We start from the raw sequence: 24,634 nt of genomic DNA on the forward strand, positions 1-24,634 counted from the left end.
ATAACCAATACAAAATTTGTTTACATAAGATGAAGATATTTGTTAATTGTTACTTCTCCTTCTCGTAAGGTGAACCTATGTTACTCTTTTTTAGCTCATTACTATTTAGGAATAGATTTTTAAACATCGTAATTTTGTAATGAGAAGGTATACACTTTTTCATAAAAAAGAAACAAAATAGTGTTATGATTTTATACAGTTTAGTTTAGTCAAACATATCATTTACCATTTGCAGTTTTATATATTTTAACACGTCGAGTATTAAAGTTCACTTTTCATAGCACACTCAGTTTCAGTTTTTCAGGTATTTGGGTTCCTGGAGCATAAGTATTTTCAAAACACGTGCACATACTTTTTCACTCATAGTAATATTTTGGTTTCAGCAATGTAATATTCAAGAATGTGTGGTATTTATGTATTGTTTTTGTTTGCAGAAATCAAGTTTCAGCAAGTTTGATCAGCTGCAGAAGAAGTCAGTGTTGCATGTTCGATCGTCTGACGCTTCAAAAATCCAGAAACAGTTAAATCAGGTAAGAATCGTGAAATTTCTTCAGTAAAAATTCTACAGGGTGTTTTTTTAAAAACTTGCATCCTTATTTATGTAAAAACCGCAATAGATAGAAATATGCAGTTTGCGGGAATCATCTATTGACGTAAGGGGCCCAATTGTTTTGAATTCTACGTTACATTCACATTCCCCCCCTTTCCCCCCCTGCCCCCAACTTATTTTTTTTAAATAGCAAGGTACCCCTTGTGACATATCAAATGAAATAGCATGAAAGAAGAAAATGTTTGATGAAAAAAAATGAAAATCGGTTCATAAATTTGCGAGATATTTCCCCCTCCCTTTCCCCGGAACTTCATTTTTTTTTTTATAGCAAGATACCCCTTGTGACATATCAAATGAAAGAGCATGAAAAAAGAAAATGTTTGGTGAAATTTATTTTTCATTTGATATGTCACAAGGGCGGGTACCTTGCTATTAAAAAACAAGTTATGGGTAGGGGAAAAGGGGGGGGATTATCTCACAAATTCATGAGCCGATTTTAATTTTGTTTACACCAAAAATTTTCTTTTTTCATGCTCTTTCATTTGATATGTCACAAGGGGTACCTTGCTATTAAAAAAAAAATTAAGTTCCGGGGAGGGGGAGGGGGAAATATCTCGCAAATTTATGAACCGATTTTCAATTTTTTTCATCAAACATTTTCTTTTTTCATGCTCTTTTATTTGATATGTCACAAGGGGTACCTTGCTATTTAAAAAAATTATGTTGGGGGCAGGGGGGAAAGGGGGGGAATGTGAATGTAACGTAGAATTCAAAACAATTGGGCCCCCTACGTCAATGGATGATTCCCGCAAAATGCATATTTCTATCTATTGCGGTTTTTACATAAATAAAGATGCAAGTTTTTAAAAAAACACCCTGTATATATTACCAACACTTATGACGCTAACGAATTATAATCTACGAAATTGCTAGGTTTTCACATAATTTTTATTGTGCTGTTCATTAATGATACTTTATGTTAGGTAGCCATAAGACCAGGGTTTGGCCCATTTCCTCACAAAAAACTTTAACATGTTCAATGCGGCAGCGCGATGGCCGACCGCTGCCGGTAGCGCAAACATCTAATGCGCTACGTGGACAAGTGTGTGAAAACGTTTAAATTTAGTTTCATCAAAATGAGAGGCATATACTGAGTGAAAGGTTTTACCAATCACAGAATTGTAGCACCAATAAAGAGGTCAAATTACACCTCGGTCTCAAATTTATTAAACTTTAAAAAATTAATTTTCTTGTTTTGACGATGACTACAATTTTGATTCATCATATGAGCTAACTACTCTCTATTTAATTTTGTATGCTAAAATAGTAAAATATCATTTCATTGATTTGCACATTTTTACCTATAAGAATTATTCACAGTTAAATTTTTTTTTTAAGAGAACATTTTCAAATTGACATTTTGTCACAATGGCAACGCAATTATTTTTGGCAAACTGCTAGTAGGCACAACTAACGTGGCAATTTGAACTTAGTCTAGATAAATATAGTTAGTTTTACATAATTTGAAAACAAATTGACCTATCTAGAATCTTTTACTTAAAACTTTATTAGATACAAAAACTGCCTCTTAAAAACAATTATTACTATAAAAAGTAATATCAGCAATAACCCACCAAATAGAGTAGCTATCTATGCTCTAGTTTAGGTATCTTGTGCCACAAACAATTGATTGACCTATATTGAAACCAAAATCAATTGAACAATTGACAGTTATAATTAGTTCAGGTGAAAACCTTACTCTCCTAGGACAAAATATCTATTAACAATAATATCTATCTTATTAGCCTATATCATATTTCTGTATTATTTACCTATTAATAGTTAGTTAATATATTTTATTCTTTTTACATATAAAACATTTTATAACACTGTTGCAGCTACATAACCAATGTAAAATTATCTGTCTATTATCTTATCTTAGAAAATTTTGTATTGATAACGTTCCAAGTTTGAATAACTGCAATGGGAGTGTTCTAATTATGGCTCAGGTAGGCCTATAGTTTATTTTACTCTTACTATGACATTATATTGAAACAAATGTTTCTATTTGAACACATTAACCTCTTTAATTGTGTAATTATGTGATTTTCAAAATGAAAAATTCTGCATGAAAGTAAATCTAGTGCCTTGTTAAATTATCTTAATATTGATGAAATGCCAATAACCAATAAACTATAGCTACCTCTTCAATGAATACTATTAATTTTAACTATTTCAATTCAATGCATGAGTTTTTCCTCAAAATATAGACTAGACTAGATCCAGACCAATTAATTGTGAAGATAATTTTCAAAGTTAGATATTAAAACAATTTGTCATTTTATGTAGTTATAGGCCTATACAAACTAAAATCCAAAGAAAATTGAATACTAACTGTAGCTCAAGAAAAAAAAAAATTAATTAGATTATTCGGTGAACTTGGAAGCTTTCCCATTATGAAGTTAGATTTAATAATTCATTTTTTGATATTAAAGTACACATTCAATATACTGCTCAACAATTCAATATACTTTTGTACACATTCAATGGACCAGTTGTAGCCTATTTTTTAAAAAAAAAAAAGTAAAAACATACTTGAATAATCCACTCTAAGAGTATGTTACAGTCTAAATTTACGAATTCTCTCTTAGTATTTCTTACTGAGATGTTTTGATGTGACAATAGTGCACGAATACTTGAAAAGAACCGGTATGGATCATAAAAAGAAAATGGAAGTTTTTGCCCGAAAATAAACATTATTTAACATTGCTTAAATGGAACTGACAAAACGTTAATGCTATTAGAATAGGATTGGGGCCAAAAATGTCATTTGCTTATGTTTATGATCCATACCTGGTTTTATTCCAGAATTTGTGCAATAAGTAGCCTTATCATTTTGACTAGATTAAAAAGTTGGTGCATTCAACAGAAATCAGCACATTTACATCAGCACATTCTGTTGGAGGCTCAACTCAACTAAGTCTACAGATTCAATACTGGTGAGCATGGTGATGGAATGTCTCGTTTTTACGTCAGTCAAAAGATTCAACTGATATGTTTTTTGTAGGACACACCCGAGGTGCAAGGAGCCAACCCGACATGCAAGGCTTGCAACAAGACCGTGTTTGCGATGGAACAGATCAAGGCGGAACGCAGCGTCTGGCACAAGAATTGCTTTCGCTGCAAAGAATGTAGCAAACAACTCACGTACGTGTCCAACATCTGTTTAGCCTTTACCACTATAGATTCACACCATGCATGTAACACCATGTATCAGGGTTTTTGGGGCTATTCACACCATCAAACGTTTTGCAGAATACCTTCCACTGAACTTGAGAATCATGTTAGTAAAAACTCTCGTCTTGACTCATTTCAACTACTGTGATGTGGTGATCAATGAAATGACTAATGAGGTTTCTAGCAGACTTCAGCGAGCGCAGAATTCCTGTATCAGATTCATATTTGGCGTTAGACGATATGACCATGTCACTCCCTATTTCAACCTGCTTTCATTAAATGAACTTTGGGAATTTCACACCCTCCGTCTTCTACACTCCATTATCAACAGTAAAATTCCTAAGTATTTATCAGAAAACTTCCATTTCATTTCTGACATCAGCTCCCGTTCCACTCGTAGAGGCTCTCTTCTTTTATCTACACCAATTCACCGGTCAACAGTTTTTAATAAATCTTTCTTAGTACAGTAGAACCTCTTTAATCCGAACTAATTGGGACCAGGGGTAGTTCGGACTATTGAATAGTTCGGATTACAGAACATATTGTTGTTTTTACATGACAATAGCTAAAACATGGCTAAAATTAATAAACATTATTTTGGGGAAAGTGAAAAAATGTTTTATAAAGTAAAATACAGTGTTTATTTTATACAGTAGTAAACATGGTGAATAAAGAGTACTGTAAATTAAATACAGTATACAATAAAGAACTGCTGTACTGTGTATAGAGTACAGCAATGAGGGGTTTGGATTAGTGGACGTTCAGATTACGGGGGTTCGGATTAAAGAGGTTCTACTGTATCTGCAATTCGAATGTGGAATTTTCTTCCTGACCAAATAAAATCCATTGAGAACGGTGCAAGGTTTGGGGCAGAGATAAAATCTATGATTTTGAGCAGCAGACATGAATGAGTCTCTGGCGCTGGTGTGGCGGGTTGTTGGCGGCTTGTGTGAATAGATTTTTTGGGTTTAAATTTAATTTCAACATGTTTATAATATGGTACCTTATATTATTTAATTTTATTTATAAAGTAAGTGGATAGTTTATTTATGTTTTAGAGGTTAAGTGGTAGAGAGGACTTGCTAGTCCTAACTTCGCCTCTTAAATAAAGGCATTTTTCATTTCATGCATGTTGAAAAGCACAAATGAACTAAAATCCTCTCTTTTTCTTTACTTCTCTTTTTTTCTAGGTTACAAATTTGTTGTATCATACCATCTAAGATGGATTTCTTGTTCGCTTTTACCATACCTTTTCGGTAGGCCTAGACTTGTTTATGAACAAAATTGAATTATGGGCATAATGATGCTTAGAAGGTGTTACCTCGTATCGGCATATTGTGTAGTTTCTGTGTTGCAAACCCCTTCTCCTGTGAGCGCTACCGTTGCATACAGTGACTTGTTGAAGTTGAGTACACGGTGCACTTACAGTTGTAGACTGTAGCTCTGACGTTCCACATGTGCAGGTTCGATTTCCTTAATAAACTGTGTCTTAGCCAGTGGGAGGACTCCACCTTAAGTAAACAATTTGTGGTTTATTTTGAAGTTGACAGCATTAATGAGTTTGATAAGGATTGAACAAAACACCTGTTTACCATTTTTTGCATAGAGTAAGAGCAGAGCACAAAATTCTTCTTTGAGTTTTATTTTGGTTTAGTAGTGATATAGTGTTGAAAGACATTGGGAATAAAATACATAACCTAAATACATAAGCTAAAGCAGGTACAAGTAATCACTGCCTATGCAACAAATGTGTATTCTGTATTAACAATGCTACAAACATATTTACGAGAACATGAATGTTGTTACAGAGTGGACATTTACCAGAGCCATGAGGGAGAGTTGTACTGTAAACCTCACTTCAAAGAGTTGTTCAAACCCAAAGCAGTTCTCGACAACGCGGACGAAGAACCTCGTGAGTAAAACAAAATTTTCATTTGTAGTTAGTAAGGGCAAACATCAAACTTTTAAATAGGGTTGGTAAAATCATATTTTAAGTTTGGGGGATTGGAACATTTTCCTAATCCATCACGCAAGATCTGTAAGTGAGACTATCTCCTTTCTTCACTATACTGAGCAAAATTGGTGAATGGTTGCGGCCGCCCTCGTTGTTTAACACATGCTTTCTGCACAATGTTAACATCACTTTTATCTTTTTACACATCCATCAACTGATGAATTTTAAACTGGAGTTGGCCTATGAAACGTCCAAATTAATTAGCCATTGTTTTTTCTCTTCCAGCCATCCTCATTCTTACTTCAGCGAAACTAAGTGTCGTAAAGAGGTGGGGATCGGCCAGAATTGATCTGGCGGAAAACTTGTCATTGTTGTAACATTTTTAGCTTGCTCTATTTTGATGGAATTTTGTGTGGGATGTTAATTTACACAGACAACCTCAGGTTTAACATTTGAATAAGGACTGAAGAAGATATATTTAGCCTTATTTCATTCCAGACTGATGTATTTTATTCAATTTCTCAGATAATTTTCAGTTTTAATTTGTTGTAGTAATATTTAACTCCACAATATGCGATGAAAGGTGTTTTTTCAAAATTTGTTTGAGTTTATTTTATTCTCAATACATATAGACCTTTATTCTGTCTCAATAATATTTTGCAATGGAGCTTCTTTTTTTAAAAAAGCTTAAAAATCTACTTAAATTAGTTAAGTAAATATCAAACAAATCTAGGTACTTTCCTGAAAGGGAACATTCATTATTATCGATGATTTTTTCTCGATATATCGATTTTAACAAATTGAAACATATCAGCTGACAACTACGATAAATATTGTTCAGTATCAACAAACAATAATGAAATGAAACTGTTATAAAAAATAACCTAACATAACTAACCAAACTTTGCTGTGTAAAATTTAAAAATTCCGTGTTTAACTTGCCTATTCTGTTATCAAACGGAATTTTTAATTGGTACAGCAAGTTTGGTTGTTATGTTAGGTTAGCTTAGAACAGTTTCATTTCTTAATCCATAAAATAGACTATTTTAGCCTAAACAAGATCAGTTGTCAACTTGTAATGTATCGGAAAACAAAAATATCAATATATCGAGAAAAAATCATCGATAATAATGAATGTTCCCTTTAACAGGAAAGTACCCAAATCTAATACCAGAGCCCCATTACAGTTCTTGTAGTTTATAAAGTAAACTTTCTTGTTCTTTTTTGTTTGTTGTTGTTTCTTGTTCTTGCATTACAAGAAAAACTAAAAGATCATTAAAATCTTTCAATATTTATTATCTTTCAAATTCTTTCCATACCAAGTGAAATAATAAATTCTGCAATCTCATAATTTAAGTAAATTTAAATCTTTTTGTTTGTATCTAACTATATGGTGAATTATTTATTACAGTTAATGGTAGGCGTACAGCTACCAATTTAAGTTTAATAAATGTTAAGTTGTAACATTTTGTTAATTATTTAAAGGAAATTAACTTGGCTAGTTAGGCATTTTTTGAAAGGAATAGAGTTCAACTAGCTTACATGAGAAAATTAGATTCCAGGGAATAAGAACACAAGACATAACATTTCTTTGTGTAATATTTTGTGTTCTGTTATTGTGTATCTATTGGCACCTGGAGTCTAATTTTTTCAGGTAGGCTAGCTGAACTCTATTGAAAAAATTCTCTTTAAATTAATTCCTAAGTTTTAACATTTGATTTTTAGTTTTAAGACGAGTAGGTATTTTAAATCAAATAAATTACTGCGCTAACTAAGCACTTGTGTTTAGTGAGACGGAGAAAACCAGAAATGATAATAAGAGAAAACCAACCCGTTGAGTTGCCTCCCGATGTAGTTCGAGGTAAACGCTTGTGTTTAACTCTAAACATGCCCTGTTTAGTGTTTACCTTATCTTGTTGAGAATGAGATTAGTAATAATCATGTTTCTAACAGTCTGTGTTATATTGTTTACTAACAGATGATTTGTAAACAGTATTTTTTAGCATGGACAAAAATAATTAAATAGACTATCAGCCGTGCTGCGGTTACTATGGTCACCTTAGGTTCTGGCGCACCGCTGGGAGCGCCATTTAGTTACGTAGCGCGTACGCCGTGATTACATGGTGCTCCCAGCGGTGTGCGCCAGAACCTATGGTAACCTAACCGCAGCACAGCTCACAGTATATATTAAATTCTTTTTTTCCATGGTTATAGTGAGTGATGAAGATTAATTTGAATAAATAGGCTAGCATCTTTCAGGTTTTAATTAAATAAATTTTTTTATATTTTTCCAATTAGTAATTGTAGATTCTCGGAATATTCAACATATCTTTCATTCTCTTACATAACCTGCAAAAATAATACCCAAAGACGGTGATTTTTTTCACACTTTTAACATATTTACTGTGAGAATTTTTTTTACTAAAGCATGGTTTTGCAATAATACTAACTTGTTGTTTGATGTCAAAATCTCAAATCATGCAAGTCCTTATATTTTTTAATTAATGCTTCTTTTCATTGAATTTGATTTGTTTTTCTCCTATTCAACTCCATTTAGATTTTAAGGTGTTTTTGCTTATGTGAATGGTCATATTGCACTCCCATTCATACCCCCTACTAACACCAGTTATTATGTTAATCTATAATTGAGTCTTGTTCTACTTTCTTGTATGAATTAGTATAATGGAAATTATATAAAATGTTTGTGAAATAAATAAGACAGTTTTGATTTTGTTATATAAATGATCTAAATGACAGTTAATTTTGTACAGATTAGAGAAATGCTTTATGTTCAAAATGCTTTTATTTTATTTTGTTATTGAATAGAAAATATTTGATATATTTTTTTTTCTTTGGATAAAAAATATGATGTAATAATATGGACTATAATCACGGTTGTTTTACCATCACAGGTCAAGCCATTATGAGCATACAATTTAAAAAAGTCTTGAATCAAACTTATTTCTTAGTAAGATAGGTAGTACAACTTAATAGTAATTCATTAAAAATTTAGTTTAATACCCCTTAAACCACCATACACAATTCAACCATGAAAATATAAATTGAAGTAAGCTACAAAAGACGATCACTAACCAACATATTATTATATAAAAAATAATACATAATCAGGGCAGTGGAATCAGACAATAAGCAAATATCCTGTCATCATAATTTGCAGTTGAAAACATGGCCAAATCGAACTGTCCACTATTGGAAACCAGGCCATAGTTAGGTGGGAAGGTGTGGAATTTGTTTACCGAGTAGGCAGAAAAAGCTGAGTGTTAAATTCCCCCCTTCCCCCTGCCACATTACTTAGCAACAGCTGACTCAGTCAGTCAGCTGTGAGTTAATTATATTGTTGCCAACATGGTGTTATTCAAAGGTATGCTAATCTCACCAATTGTTAAAATTGTGGTGAATTATGTCACTTTAATTGTTAGAATTATAGCAGTTTCTAGGGCGAGATTTAATGGGCTTTCTCTAGGTCGTTTCAGGTGTTGAGCTTCTGTTATGTTGGTTATTTTTTTTAGTAAGAGTTTTATTGAAAATTAAAAGCTTTGGTCGAATTTGAACTTTTAATTTTTTTACAAAGTAAAAAGAAATATTTTGTCTAAATAAAGCTTTAAACTTACCTTATGTGATCAAAATAATAGTTTTTGAAAGGGAAAGTAGGCTGTTTTTTTTATTAACAAATTTAATGAATGCTTAGGATTTTTCAACTACAATTTATAATTGATTTTGGTACAATATTTTTTTTATAAAAAGATCCAAAAAAATTCTATAATTAGGGTTTTAATACCCAGATTAGGAAAATTTCAAACTAGTATGCACAATAATGATTATTACATGAAAACATGCCCTTTTATTCAAAGTCTTTGATAATTTAAACAAATATATAATTTAGATATTAGGCCTATAGATGCTTTCCTTAGTGAACTGAGCTATTATATGTTTTGATTTTTTTCCATCAAACGTATATTCTACCTTTCTATTCATTACTCTGTATACTCATTATACCTTAAGCCATAGCAGATAATACTATTTTAAACATAGAGAAATATACAAAAAAACTTATTGATGAACAATCATAATAAGTAATTAATCAGAGTATCAGAGTAAATTAATCAAATTTACTCAAAAAATATGTTCCACAAACCATTAAAATGATTCCTCAATTAAAAAGAATCAAATTAGGCCTACACAATATTCAGAACAATAACACAAATTAAAAATATAAGACATTACAAAAACTACAAATATTTGAAAAACATTGGTAAATGATTGGAAGAGTTCAATTTAAATTAGTTGAACTTTAACTACCAACAATGAGAGAGAAAGAGAGCATTGTTCCCATAGGGTGTGTGAGAGCCTAGCAATTACTGCATGTAACGGCATGGTTCACCGCCTCTAGTAACCTTGGTGTGATGGTAGCCACCGCCTTCTACACCATGCCACTGCCACTGCTACCGCCACCTACACTAGATCTAGTTCATTTTTTATAAACTTAACAGTTTGACTGTGTGTTTGTGTATTCATTTTTTATTTTACTTTGCTCACTGTTATTAAACTCAAATCCTTATGGGTTTGAGGAATAAAGGTAAGTTTATGAAGGCTGAGTTTTTAATCGGGTGTTTTTTGTCAAATATTGAATAGTATTTTTAATAGTCAGTGGGGGGAGATCAATTTATGACTAAAAGTACTTTTTGATCGTTGGTATTGTTTTCTGTCAATGAAAAAATTCTTAGCACAGTATTCTTTGGACATTGCTTAGTTTGATGCCCACAGGTCAAATTTCTAACTCTAAAATTGAATAGCTCAAAAAAAGTGAATTAAGTAATTGGTAAGTAGGTCCAGGGGCCAAAAAATGGAAGTTTGAAAAAAGTTAAGTAGTAACATGATCAATTAATTGTTGTACTTCAAGGAATGTAGGTTGTCATTCTTGTATCCTAAACTGTTTGAAAGATATTTAAATTTACGTTCATATCCGTATATTTCCCATGTAAAAGAAAAATCAGTTAGTTGTAAAACCAATTTTTATTGTTTGCAAATTTCAGTGATATCTCATTAATAGCATGTTAAGATTGTAATGCGGTTTTAATTGCAGTTCAAATTTTTGTGAATACCACACACTATGGAGTGTTTTAAACTCATTCTTACTTACCCTACTTTATTCAACAATTGATTTAATTCCCAGGAATTATGACTTGAAATCAACTAAAAGGTGCATATTTAAACCATCCTTTGAGCATAACCTGGAAAAACGATAGGTTTTTGACAGAAAAATTAAGAAATAGATTGTGAGTTGTAAGTTAATTTGTAACACAATTTTATGATTTCAGCCAGCGATAAGGCCGATCTGGGGCTGGAGGAGCTAAGTGCTCTCAACGTAAAGTCAAGGTTCCAGGTGTTCGAGAAAACGTCAGAAAGTATCGAAGTGGAGCGATCTCCAAGCACGGTTAACGTAAAGAGATCTCCCAGTATCCTCAGCAAACTCGCCAAGTAAGTAGAGAGTGTTCGTAAATAATACTGAAAATCTGAGCGGGATGAAGTAATAAAGCAGGTTAGCTGAGTGACTAGGGCTTGCATTACAACCAAAAGGTCGCCGGTTCGATCCTGAGAAATGGCGTTAGCTTTTTGATGGTTCGTAACCGGACCCGACTGAACCAGACTGATAAAACAGCTGATCTTTGTCAGTAACAAAGCTACTCCAATCTACACTCACCTTGCATTCATTTAGCTTAAAATACTCACCCTAATGTACTTTGCTGTCCTAAAGAGTTGTTGATCAAACATCTTATAAGTTCCTTGATAAGAATAAAACTGTACGCCAACAACAATGACTGGCTTTTCCCAGGTGATATCTATTGTTTTCAAATACATAATATTAGTTTAGCAGGATAATTTGTGCAAGATACTTTCCAACCCAATTAATTATGATAGGTTTATTAGGTGTGATGAAAAGTTAAAATCAATGTTAGATCTTATATGAACTAAAAAATTCTAAGCTAGAATGGGGCATTCACTTAGTAAAAATAGATATTGAGTTAACATACCATCCCATTACATTACCTATGAAGTAAGTATTCAATAACACATGCAGTGAGTCATCTTTGGCAGTCAATATTTGCTTTATCATCATACTTCTGTTGTGAAATAATAAACCATGAGAATTTACTACTTCTGCATTTATGTTTGACCTTCTTTTTAGTTGTAAGTTTCTTCAGATTCAGGTGTATCTGCAAAATGAATCCAACCGGCGTTAATATAATTTCATTGATTAATTCTTCTATCAGGGACAAATATCTTTTCTATCAGGGACAAATTTGAAATTAGTATTATACTTTATCTCATAGAAATTCTATTTGGTATCAAACCAGTAAGAAATATCTATTTTTTTATGTTGCTGAATAGCATGATAATTTTGTAGACCTTATGGATGGAGCACTGACTGAATTCCTCAGAAAGATTTCTTAGTATGCTTCTATGATTATTAAGAAAGCAAATTTTCAATTTACACTAAGCAGTTATTTGTTGTTTTTGATGAATAACTGTATGCAGTTTCTATTTCTATACAAAAGTACAATTCCTGTATAAAAAAGAACAAAATTCAAAATTGCCCGAAAAAAAACTTCTCATTTCATTTCTAAATAAATCTAATAATTTTTATATTACCTTTACATCAACAGAACTTGTAGTTAACTGTCAAAATACCCTGTCATTATGTTCTACAAATTGTCCAAGTTTTAAATACAAACAATACACTAAGATCACAGTATTTTTGGGAATTAATTTTCCATAATGTCTGTATCAAAATAATAACACAACTAACACATGTTTAAAACATAAACCAAAACATTTCATCTCTTAGCTGTAAAAACAAAGTAAACTCATGTTTGGAAGAGTTTTTTGTACGTGTTTCGTAGAAGATCCAACAAATTGCTAGTTTTATATATTTTTAGATTTCAGAAGAAAGGAATGGACATTGGAGTGCCTGATGAGACTCTTAATGGAGTCGACTACGAGGAGTCTTCTAGCTCTGAGGATGAAGCCCAAGGTCAGTTTGTTTACATTACAAGTTTGGTTGGGTCTAAATATTGTTAACAATAAATTGACAAATAAATACTGTATAATGTACCATAGAAAATACACCTTTTAAAAATTATAGCTGAAAAAAATTAAGGTAGCTTAAGTTTACCATATGTACTTTTGAATGTTCTGTTTTAACTTCCCTTTTTTTTATTAGTTAACTTATATTATGTCAGTTAGTTAGTGTACATTACATTATATCATTGGTCAAAGATTTGAATTTGATTGGAAACAGTTTGGAAATACGTTTGACCCATTAATGTACCATGGATTTAAACCTAGTTCTTAACAAATTTACAATGGCAGATTACATAATAGGCACGATAGGCAACTGCCCAGGGGCCGCAGACAGAAAAATAAAAAAAAAATGTTGTAAAAATAGTTTGAAAAAGCTTTAAAAACTAACAAATTTTAAAGCCAGTTTCTTAAAATTTCTTGGGGGAGGACCCCAGACCCCCCGGTAGCTCTTTGTCATCCCAGTTAAAAGTCTGAAATGATGCCAATGGGAAGGGGTCACTGAGGTCATAATGTGCAACTGCAAATTTACCATCCATATAGATTATTTTAAGGTATGTTTAGGGCCAGTTATACTTTAGTATGTTGATGTTGTATTGTCATTTTACATTATTGAATTAGGTACCTACCTTTAAAATTATCATGACCAAATATAACAATATACAGGGCATATTTTGCTAATTTTTAATTTGTTTTAAAAATATGTGTTTCTCACCCTTTCTTTATGAATACATATAAACAATACCATTCAGTCACCATACTAAGTTGTGTGAGAGATCCCACTTAAGTTAATAATGTATTACACTGTACACTGTGTTTATTTTAGGTATTAGATAATTAACTTTAATAGATATTTTTACTTGATATTGATATTATAGATATAGGCCTATGCTATTGTTTAAATCCAAATTAACAATAGTAGGAGTACTAAATTTTTTCACAATTAAAAATCTTATGTAATTCTGAATTTTAATTTGCAGAAGATGGCCAAGTTGTAAAAGGTTCCAAGCTAACAGAGAAACCAATTAGTTTTAATAAAATGGAGGACGTAAAGCGGACGTGGGAGTCGAGCTCTGGATCACAAAAGACCAAAGAAGAACTGAGAGCCGAACACAAGAAGGAAATCAGCCAAATAAGATCCCGGCTGTTCCAGGTCAGTCATGTGTTTTAACAAAAAAAAATTTTTTTGAAACTCATTTTATCCATAGGCTATATTCTTATTCCACAAAGTTATTTTAAATTTCGTAGTAACATTTTTGTTTTGTAATTTTTTTAACGGTTACGTTTGTTGGTTAAATTTTTAACCCTAGTTTAAACATCTTGTGACTAGACTCTTGTCCGACGCAAATCAGTCCAAACCAAACCATCAGAAGGTGATACAAACATTATGGCTAGAGGTTTTGAAATAATGGTTGAATTAGATTGTACTACAGCACTAAACAAACAATAAGAGGAATATGTACCCTACAATTGTTAGCGCTGTGTTACTTGTTGGTATTGAACAAGTTATGATTTATATGCTTACCTAATGGACAAAGCTGTGTTTGTTTGCAAATTTGTCAATCAGATTTAAGTGGCTGGTTGAACTAGCCGAGGTATAAAACATATCCGATTGAGAGGAACTGGATTTGTATACAAATTTATTAACTCGGTACATTTACAGGTTTATAAATGTATGCTGATGCTAGAAGTTTGTAGAATGTTAATATTTTCACCTATTCTCGCCATGGCATTCATTCTTTTTTAGAGAGAATTCACATTTTACTAAATCATCATTAAGGTTGAGACCTTAATTCAGTTTTATATCACCTTTTAACTCTGTAGCCTTGTATTAAAACAATTTTTACATCTTCATTTTTTCTTTCCGCAGGGTAAACAGGGAAAAATGAAAGAGATGTACAACAAGGTTAAAAACGCAAATACAAACAAATTGTATTTTCATATTCAACCAAAACAAATTGTATTTTCATATTCTCGCCATGGCATTCATTCTTTTTTAGAGAGAATTCACATTTTACTAAATCATCTCAACCTTAATTCAGTTTTATATCACCTTTTAACTCTGTAGCCTTGTATTAAAACAATTTTTACATCTTCATTTTTTCTTTCCGCAGGGTAAACAGGGAAAAATGAAAGAGATGTACGAGCAAGCGGTTGCGGAGAGTGAGGGGAAAATAACCACAAAGAAAGACCCCGATATTGTTGCGAGTGAAAAGGCGAGACTTCTGAAAGAGAGGTTTGAACGAGGGGAAGTGATTCACTCAGACTCAGAAGAAGACGAGGAGAAGAAGAGCAAAAATAAGGACGTGGAAGACATGAGCGTTTTTGAAGCTGGTGAGTTACTATGGAAAAATAAAAGTGCAGATAAACTTTGAAGTTAAACTTAATTCGTACATTTTAAAAGAATGCCAAGTGGCTAGGTAGGAATTATTTTGTAAAGGAAAAGTCCTATGCTTTACTAGGATGAAAAAATATCAGAGTTGTATGTATTGTAGTCTTTTATTTTTGAGCCCATGGACTCAGGTAAGTTAGCTAAATTTTATCTATTCCTTTTGCAAAATAATTCCTCACTACAATCGCTCTACCCAAATCAGCCTTAACTGCAGATTAACTGCGTGACACCATTCAACACACACAATACAAGATTGTGTTGAACAATAATGCTGTTTGGCTGGGCATAAAATGTTTAATGGATGTTACAAAGGTACATGCTACTCAATTCAGTCTCTCTATTGTAACTTGTTATCTAAAATATAAAATTCCTCACTTAAATTTTGATTATCTAATTAATAACGTATCTTGATTTTAAGCTGTTTTAAGTAAAAACATTATTATCTCGGTAAACTTAAAAGAATAAAAATAAAACATATCACGTCTAAGTGTTTAATCTAGCCTATGTTGGGTGGGAGTTTCATAGCTTACGATTGTTCCAGGTATATCTAAGAAGTCGAGAAGTATATTCCTGGAACTGGATGCGACGGCTGCCAAGACGCAAACATCCCCCATTTCTCCTCCCGTGCACGCTCTTACGCCACGAGTCACGGAACGCCGCACTTCTCAGACGGTAGGGTTACGTTTAAGACAGTAGAGCGAGGTTTAAGTGTAGGTGTGTAAAAGTTTAGTACACATATTTAAGCCTCTGTTGTTTTGTAGTCTATGTTCCATGCTAATTGTATTGAAGTATATGTTAATCTGTCAAATAGAATTGGAGGAAATTATGGATAAATGATACGATTTGCTTACTCAGGTTTTAAAAAGATCTTTGTTCAAAAATATTTTGAACAAATATCTCTTAGTATCTCTAGCCCTGGACTCTTACTATCTCAGGTTAGCTAGCTGAACTGTTATTCCTTTACAAAATATTTCAAACAAAACAATACAGTCATGTTCAGAAAATACAAAATGAAAACATACTACCAGTTTTTTTCATATTTTGGAAATATTTTTTAAAGGAATAACAGTTCAGCTAGCTAACCTGAGATAGTTAGAGTCCAGGTGTAGATTAATAAGATTACACAAAATAACATATAACTCTCGATGTGTGGATAGGGAAAACATCTCTTCAACCTTCTCTTTAGAAAAGTCTTGTATTAACAAAACTTCTATGTAATATTTTATTGTTAATAAAATAATGTAATCTATATTATCCCCCTGGACTCTAATTTTTCATGTAAGCTAGTTAAGTTGATCTCTAACCTAAGTTATAAGAAAATTCCTAACTAGCCACTTGCCTTCCCTTAAGAATATAACCTTTTTGTTTAGTGATTAATTTAAATGTAATTTCATTTTGAGAAGAAAGGTGGCGTAACCCTTCTCACATACGTTGTTAACCTCACTTCTACAACAGTGCGCATTTGCAAAGACATTCCACCATGACTTTTACCAGGTGTCGAGGCAAGTGTCAGAAGACATTGTGCGAGCCAGCGACTCTGCAGAGGACGTTGTCGTTCCAACGGCCGATATATCAAACAAGTTCAAGTTCTTCGAAACGTACAAACCGCCCGAGAAAGAGCGTAAATCTTTCCGTATAACTCCACCCAGGGACGGACAAGTGAAGGTTAAGCCAGCCAAAACTCCTTTTCACAGATGTGTATTATGTCTTGCTAACAACGGCTACGCTTCCGACCTCTCTGTAAATACCTCCTGTAGTAATGTCGTAACAGGTGTTGCTCCTACTAACAGAATTTTGTAACTCGTCCACCGCCTACAGCTGACTGGTACTGTCAAGCAGTGTTTGTTTTACAGATGGCAGTGTTGCCGCATTTACAGTCTTACACGTTTACTGGTACAAGAGTTTAGTGGAAGTACGAGGGCCCATTAAGTAACTTTTTGTTACCTTTACTGTTGTAAATCCTTACAGTTTTCTAGTGACACAGTTCCAAAGGTGAAGATGCATCATTGTCAAATCTTCCGTTTTCAATTTAAAGCAAATTATAAGAGTAAATTAAAATTTTTTAATCCTTTTGAATCTGATAAAACAGTGGATTATTAAATATTACTAACCTATAAAAAGTGGATAAAGAGTAGTCATAATTATCTATTCCCTGAAAATTATGTTGTTAAAGTTCTGCTGAAAGCGAAATATTATGAAATGCTACATTACTTAGATTCTGATCATATACATATCCATACAATGTGGTTTTTGATTTGTTTGTGTTTGAGTTTGTTTTCAAAATGTGAATTGTTTTTTTAAGGATACCCTAAGGTAGCCTAACTTTTTTGTGAAAACCACTGTTGATATGAATCAGTTTGGTTGTTAACGGTTTTGTCATGAGAAAACTGTATTTTATACACTTATCGTCTTGTGTCCAACATGTATAGGTTGACAGATTACCTTTTATCCGGCATTTAAACATCTGACACACTTTTTTTTTAGCAAGATGATATGCTAATATCAGTTAAATTCATTAGAGATCTGACTCTAATCTAAAACTTTTCATTTCACCAGATGTACATGTAAACCCTGAGTCTGATAAATCAAACTTGATTCTTTTAGATGTTCTTATCACACCGCTTACCCATGATAAGGGTTGTTGGCAGGCTAGTGGGTGAGCGTATGTGTCAGATTGCTGATACCGTATATTTCCAATTGTGATTTGTTTCCTATAAATTTACCTGACATTACAAAGAATCTATACATTGACACTGTACTAATATTTGTCGAGTACTAATATTTAGTTTTATGTTGTTTGAAGTTTGTGTTTTTTTGTTGTGTTATTTGTTTTGGTTGTTCTAGGAAAAAATTGTATTCAACAGCAATGAATGTAGGCTATAAAAAAATTATTCAAAATCAGAAATATGTACAGGAGACTCTTAGTAATTCAGTAATATTTGGGCCATATCTTAAATACAATTACTGATGGAAAAAGTAGGCTTTCTGAAAATTATTTAAATTTTTAAGTAGACTTTAGATAGTGTTTTTGTTATATTTGTTCTTCAGATATTCTTCTTAATCTTAGTGGACCTCACCCAGATTGTTATACAAATAACAATTTCACTAGAATGGTAATTAAAATTACAATTTTACATTCGTAGTATATTACAAATAAAATTTTCTTTTTTCCATAAATGTTATGACCCCAAGTCTGGCCATTTCCGTAGTGCCTGATTCTGATTCTGAGCCTGATTCTTTGCAGTGTCCGATTAGTTAGAGTCCACTGTTTATATTTTTTTATATAAGCATAAACTACAACTTGAAATAATATTTTACAAATTTATATGTCAATTATGTCCATGTAAATGAAAATCTATTATGTTCTAATTTGTATTGGGGTAACTTGTTTGCACAACTCAGTTAAACATATTCAAATTGCATCATGTTGAACTGTGTTTAGTTAAACTGTCGACAACTTGTCCGTAACTGTTGTTAAACCATTGTTGTTCCGTCAGCAGGAGGAGACACCCGATCGCGAGGTGTATCGTGACCCGAGCGTAGTCCGCAGCGAGGACACTACAGAAGACGAGACAATTGTCAAACGCAGCCAGACAGCTTCTCGCATGCTCTCGCTTTTCCGACAAATGGAAGAGCAGAAAGAAGCTTTGCCAGACGGTAAGCAACACAGAATTAATACAAAATGTAGTTGGTGATTTTTAACAAGGTTAAAGCCACTCAAAATTGTATTTAAAAAAACCATTAAATGTATGCTAGAACTGGTGTGTTGTAAAATAAATTATACATCTAAGACCATAAAGAAAACGGGCGGGGGACTATATACAGTAGACGACTTCGCATAAACCAATGATCGGATTATCCGCCCTCTATCCTGAAATATTACAGTTTGTTTTAACCAACCTTGCCTCGAGAGCAGTTTGGTTTAACCGCCACTATCTGGAAATCTCGGCATTTCTGCTCCCATGCCCGGAGATGGGAACCATACGCTTATCTCCACAGGAGTGACTAAGAATAAGTTATTTGGTATTCATTCCAAAAAATATTGCATATTGCCAGTTTGTTATCATCATTCGTAGCGCGAGCACATCTGATTTGTTATCTGTGCGGCAAATTTATAAAATCGTAAAGTGCGTTACAATTTCGATAACTGATTATCTTATCGCTAGAGTAAACAAACAGACAAAATTTGCAGGGTGGGCAGGGGGGTGTTAACAACTTCAAGGTCAAGATAGTTTTTGTGACTCAGGTCTCCAGTGAGAGGCTATAAATAAACATACTGTCTCGTAGCAAAATGGTTTATTGTATTTTTAATTTCATCAAAAAGTTCTGTAGGTACTGTATTACGATAGATTTTGACAGCATCAATTATTATTACAGTACTAAAGCTATTAAAATTTAAAAAAATTTGACTCTAGCCTACAACCATTATAATTTATCCACTGAGTAATTTTGATAATGTACATACATAATGTTTGTAATATTCTTCATTCAAATATTGTGTAGTACATCAAATTATTAGGCTCCTAAATATTTATATAAAACTAATTTAAACCTTTTTTGAGCAGCTTTTTTATGCTAATATAAGTAGAATACTGGTACTCATCAACATTAAAGTGTTTTTTTTGTGTTTTCAGGCCCCAAACCCTTGAAGTGTTTCACTCCGCCACCAGACTACAAGGAGGACCAATCAGGCTCAGCCAGCTCGGAGGAGGAAGAAGAAGAAAGCGAAGAGGAGGCGGAGAGCGGCGATGACGGCATCGTACGATCATCCGACAAGATTGAGGATGAATTCCTGAAACAAGTACGTACCGTCGACTTTCAAGATATTTAGAACAGAACAATCACATCTTTTTAGCGTAGGATTAGAATGTCAGCCCTGAACAGCAAATATAACTACAATGTAGTTTTCTGATAATACCTATAGTATATATTTTTTGTTGTATTTTATAAAAGTTGAATTAGCAGAGTTGTTGGGTGATACAAATGATTGCCTTCTAATACAAAAGTTAGTGTTTCATTTCTAAAAAGTATGAAGCGTTTTTGGAAGGTTTTAAAGTGAATCCACCAACGCTCTTGATTATTTAGATTTAGGATTTTAGATCAAGAATGAGATGGTCTCTAAAAAAACTTTGTTTATTCAATGTTAATATTTGCTCCGCCTAATGTTAATATTTGCTCCGCCTAATCGTTGTGTGCTATTGGTGAAAGGAAGTTTGAAGCACTCTTCAAACAAGTTTTTGTGGACCCATCTGTTTTCTCAAATGTTTAGAATAAAGAATTATAATGTTGTTGAAAACTAAATCTCATTAATTTCAGCCTAAAACATTCTTTGTTAATAGTCTGAAAGCACAATTGCTTTCCTAGGAACATCCTAATCACTCAACTTACATACTAACTCTTTACTTTATGTGTCAATGTCAATGTATCAACTAATGCTAATGCTATCAATAATTTCTAGGCTCAGAACGCTGCTAGAGCCAAAGCTTTGAAAGACAAGTTCGAACACTGGGAGCCGGAGAAGCAGTCCGTAAACAATGCCATCAATATGCTCGAGTCTGAGCAAGAGAGTATTGAATCGACCAAATCTCTGCGAGCGAGATTTGAATCCTTGAAGGCTGAAGTTGACCAACCAAAAGAAAAACCTCGTCCCAAAGTCAACCGATTTGTGGTAGGTATTTTTAAAATTACCATTCTATACCAGCTTTAAAATGGCTGTGAGCATGGTAGAGTCAATGTTTTGCTTAATTTGTTCAATGTGTTTTAGTAAATGTTAAAATTTTGGGTTGTATTTTTTAGTTCACTAAATTTCCAATTATGTAATATTTTTTATGGTATGGTTTGAGTCATTATACTTGATTTGGAGGATGAAATTGCATACTTGAGTTGTAAGCATAGAGTGGTCATGAAAGGAATGTATTTTGGATTACGTATTTTCTTTAACATTCATCCAGAGTACTATATCTGCTTTTTTTTAAAGACAATTCCAAATGATGGTTTGGTGTTCACTGAACTAGGACAAAATTAATCTAGAAGTCAATCCTTTAAGATAACGGTTTGAAAAGAAATAAAAATAAAGGTAGTGTGTAACTATAATTCCATTATTGAATTGATTTGTTTCTCAATTCTAAGCCCAGTTCTGATAAATTTACCTTTTAAAAAACTTAATTCATTTGAAACTACTGTCAAAAATATCCAAGGAATTCTTAATTATCACTCAATAAAGCACTGATCGTATTCCAAATGATGAAAAAACAGTTCTTTAAAGAAACGCATATTGTTAAAAGTTTGGCCTGAGACTAATGTGAAATCGACAATGGTGATTTCTTTAAACTTTCGCTTGCCATGTTTGTTTTGCTACCCAGCATTAGCATACAGCATTAGTGAACTTTTAATTATTGACTGATGTATAACTGAACTTAACAATAATTATCGTTAACAAGTGCTACTACATTCCAACTACAAATCGTTGTTTCGTTAAGCTCATGCGGTTTGATGGGTGCTATTGCAAGGAAGCAGAAAATTTTGCCTTTCTAGGTAACAAAAAAATATGAATTTCCAGCGGTAGTTTATGATTAATCGTCGTTTTGTGCTCTAATTACTTCTGTAGTATGTTTTTGGATGCTGTTTTTATTTTTAATCATTTCACCCACTAACAGTGTGCGTTGTGATGATTGTTGGATTGTTGTTTTTTTAAGTTTTTAGCTGTTATTGTTACAAAGGCATGAAGATTTTGTAGCATGCAGCTGTTTTAGCATGACAACTGTTTTACAGGTGAGCATGACTTTTTTGTGCATTTGTTAGTTTTATTTTTAATAACTTTGTTTGGAGTTCAAGTTGTTTTATTAGATATTTTAACATTTTGATTTTAATATTATGTCATTTATAGTTGTAGGTGTTATTTTGTATTACTACAGGAAGAATGAAACAGTAAACAGCAAACATTGAAATTCTAAAGTAATTATTAATACTAGAACACTTTATTTAGAGTAGAGATAAAAATAGTTAAATGTTACTCAAATATATTTTAATGAGGTTCGATGCAAACAAGTGCGAGTCCCACAGGACACTTGTGAACTGTATACCAATCAGAATTCACATTAAAAAAGTTAACAATTCTAGCCTGTCCCTACAATCTTAATCCCGTTTTTTAAACTCCTTAAATCAACATCTGAAATTGAAATAGTATATGAAGAGTAACACATTTTGTTATTACACATTAAATATAGGTACTGATTTATACTGTACACAGTGAAGTTATTTACTATTTTATTAGGGTATCTAGTTAATTATTTTTAGGTTTAACAATACTTTCCAGTTATAAGATCACAGTTGACATTGCCTGTCGTAGAAAAATATACAGTTGTCAAGTTGTCCCTTGATAAACGGACAGGTTAGGTACCTGTAGGGTATGGGATTATCAAGTTTGTTTTTTGTTGATGTTTTTGATCAAGATAAATATGATTACTATTTTTTAATTACTGTTAATGATTTGGGTTTGTAAAAAAGCATGATTGCATTAACAGAAAGTACCAAGGAAGTAACAACAAATAGTCTAGTAGGAGGCAGGGGATTGACCTAATAGACCTAATAGATTGTGTTGAGGCAGGGGGGACCTAATAGACCGCAAGAACTGCTCTAAAACAGGCCATTATTCAAAAGTCTGTAGGTCTAATCTCATGTCGCTGCAGGACTGTTAACGATGCTTCTGGATTACAATGTGTCAAATTATCGAGGGGGAGGGGGAGGGGGGTATATGCGGAGTAAGTTAATTTACGACTTAATTAAAATGCAATGAAACAAGTGGTATTGGTAGATTTTGATAAATTAGAACCACCAAGAAATGCTATCATTAGCTTTTAGAAAAATAAATGAGTTAAAAAATGATTTTTTTGGACAAAACCTTGTAGGAAAAATATTTGGTAATGTAGCTAAACTACCAAATACTCCTTTCATAAATAATAATTTATTCCTTGGATGGTTAGTTGATGTCAATGAAAATTTTACTCTTAAATAAAACAAAAAGGTTAGTACAAGTAAAAATGTGTTTATCTGATTTTACTAATCCAATGTTTTTCTTCTCTGTTCCAGTGAGGCTAGACTTGGCTCTTTCGTCGTCGTCGATGTTACTACTGTGTTATTTAGAACAAAGTACTTCTTTTTATAAAATTGAAGTGTTAATTTTATTAGGTTTTATAATTTGTTAATTCTTTGTTGTGATTTTGAAAATATATATTTTAGAGAATTTAAAATACTATCAAAGTTTTACTAAGTTTTTAATGATTTTGAAATCTATCTAGAATAAAAGTTTAATATTGAAATTTATTAAAATTATTGTATTTATTTTGTTGATTTTCATTTTCCCTCCTTGTCTGTTTTGTAATACGGCAGAACCTTGATAAAATCCTCTTGATATATAAATTATTATAGGTCTATTTGCAGGTTTGTTAGACGTGTTATCAAGTTGAGTGACGTGATGTATTATTGAGGTCTTTTCATTAACATGGAATTGAAGGTGTTATATAATTATGTATAGATTTGCAATGACACTTGTTATCAAGGGTGACTTGTTATCAAGGGTCTTGTTATTAAAGTTCCACTGTACAAATGTATATAGCTGAATTAGGCCTATACTCTTGGTTGTTTGGGGGTTGTACATCAACTAAACCCTCCATTGAGATGTAAGATGATGAAACTACCTTATTCAAACTCCCTACACTGTTCTAGATGATAGGCCTTCACAGTCACAGCTGATTGTCAAATCTAGGTCTTAGTCTGATGACTGTGTCGTTGAATAAGCTTAAGGCCAATGTTTAGCATAACAGCTATACATTGTCAGGGCCAACTGTTCAACTGGAGAGGGCATTGCCGTGGGCGAAGGTATGTGGGGCGTGGGGTATTGTAGAAAGTTCCAGAAAGTTTTTGCTCATGGGGATAACTGATACCTGTAAATTTCCGCTACCTGTAGAGCACTCTGCGCCACATTTACATGGTAATTGAAGGCGCAAAAATCATTGCTACCACCAAAAATGTTCTTGTTAGAGCCCATAGAAAATTAGAAATAAACTTCAACTTCAACAGGAATGATGGAAATCAGCCCAATTTAGTAAATTACCATGTCGTCCTTTAGTTAAAGCTTATTCAACAACGTGGTCATCCCCCAGAGAACTAGATAAATCCCTATACAGTGTTTTTTAACTTTCATGTACTCTACTCTATATTCACAAAAAACTGGTATAGTTCGGCCGCTTAGAAAGCGACCTCCTCTAGCATTGGTTTAGCATTAGCGCGCAAGTCGTTTTCTAAGCGGCCTAACTATAGTTGTCAAAATACACAAATCTTGTGATAGAAATAAATTCATAATTGGCAGGAGCACCGATTTTCCCTTCCACTATTAAAAGCA

At 32.7% G+C, this 24,634-nt stretch overlaps 1 protein-coding gene across 13 annotated transcripts in view; it reads left to right on the forward strand.

Annotated features, from left to right (window-relative positions):
• Positions 1–24,634, forward strand: part of LOC128993818 (protein-methionine sulfoxide oxidase mical3a-like) — a 103,693-nt gene that overhangs the window by 73,514 nt on the left and 5,545 nt on the right. For 7 of the 13 annotated variants that reach the window (XM_054417860.1, XM_054417859.1, XM_054417847.1 and 4 more), the window contains 13 exons: positions 435–530; positions 3,618–3,757; positions 5,596–5,699; positions 7,531–7,602; positions 11,081–11,240; positions 12,701–12,795; positions 13,823–13,995; positions 14,957–15,176; positions 15,776–15,906; positions 16,729–16,974; positions 18,732–18,891; positions 19,869–20,035; positions 20,693–20,902. In XM_054417860.1, coding sequence (XP_054273835.1) covers positions 435–530; positions 3,618–3,757; positions 5,596–5,699; positions 7,531–7,602; positions 11,081–11,240; positions 12,701–12,795; positions 13,823–13,995; positions 14,957–15,176; positions 15,776–15,906; positions 16,729–16,974; positions 18,732–18,891; positions 19,869–20,035; positions 20,693–20,902 — 1,974 coding nt within the window. Of the gene's footprint in view, positions 1–434; positions 531–3,617; positions 3,758–5,595; positions 5,700–7,530; positions 7,603–11,080; positions 11,241–12,700; positions 12,796–13,822; positions 13,996–14,956; positions 15,177–15,775; positions 15,907–16,728; positions 16,975–18,731; positions 18,892–19,868; positions 20,036–20,692; positions 20,903–23,322; positions 23,575–24,634 lie in introns of those variants that run through there. The other 6 variants (XM_054417855.1, XM_054417848.1, XM_054417850.1 and 3 more) reach the window with 6 other exon arrangements.

This window comes from Macrosteles quadrilineatus, unplaced genomic scaffold (assembly GCF_028750875.1).
Source record: "Macrosteles quadrilineatus isolate MER2022 unplaced genomic scaffold, UCM_ALF_1.0 Scaffold_5__1_contigs__length_97177068, whole genome shotgun sequence".
Lineage (NCBI taxonomy): Eukaryota > Metazoa > Arthropoda > Insecta > Hemiptera > Cicadellidae > Macrosteles > Macrosteles quadrilineatus.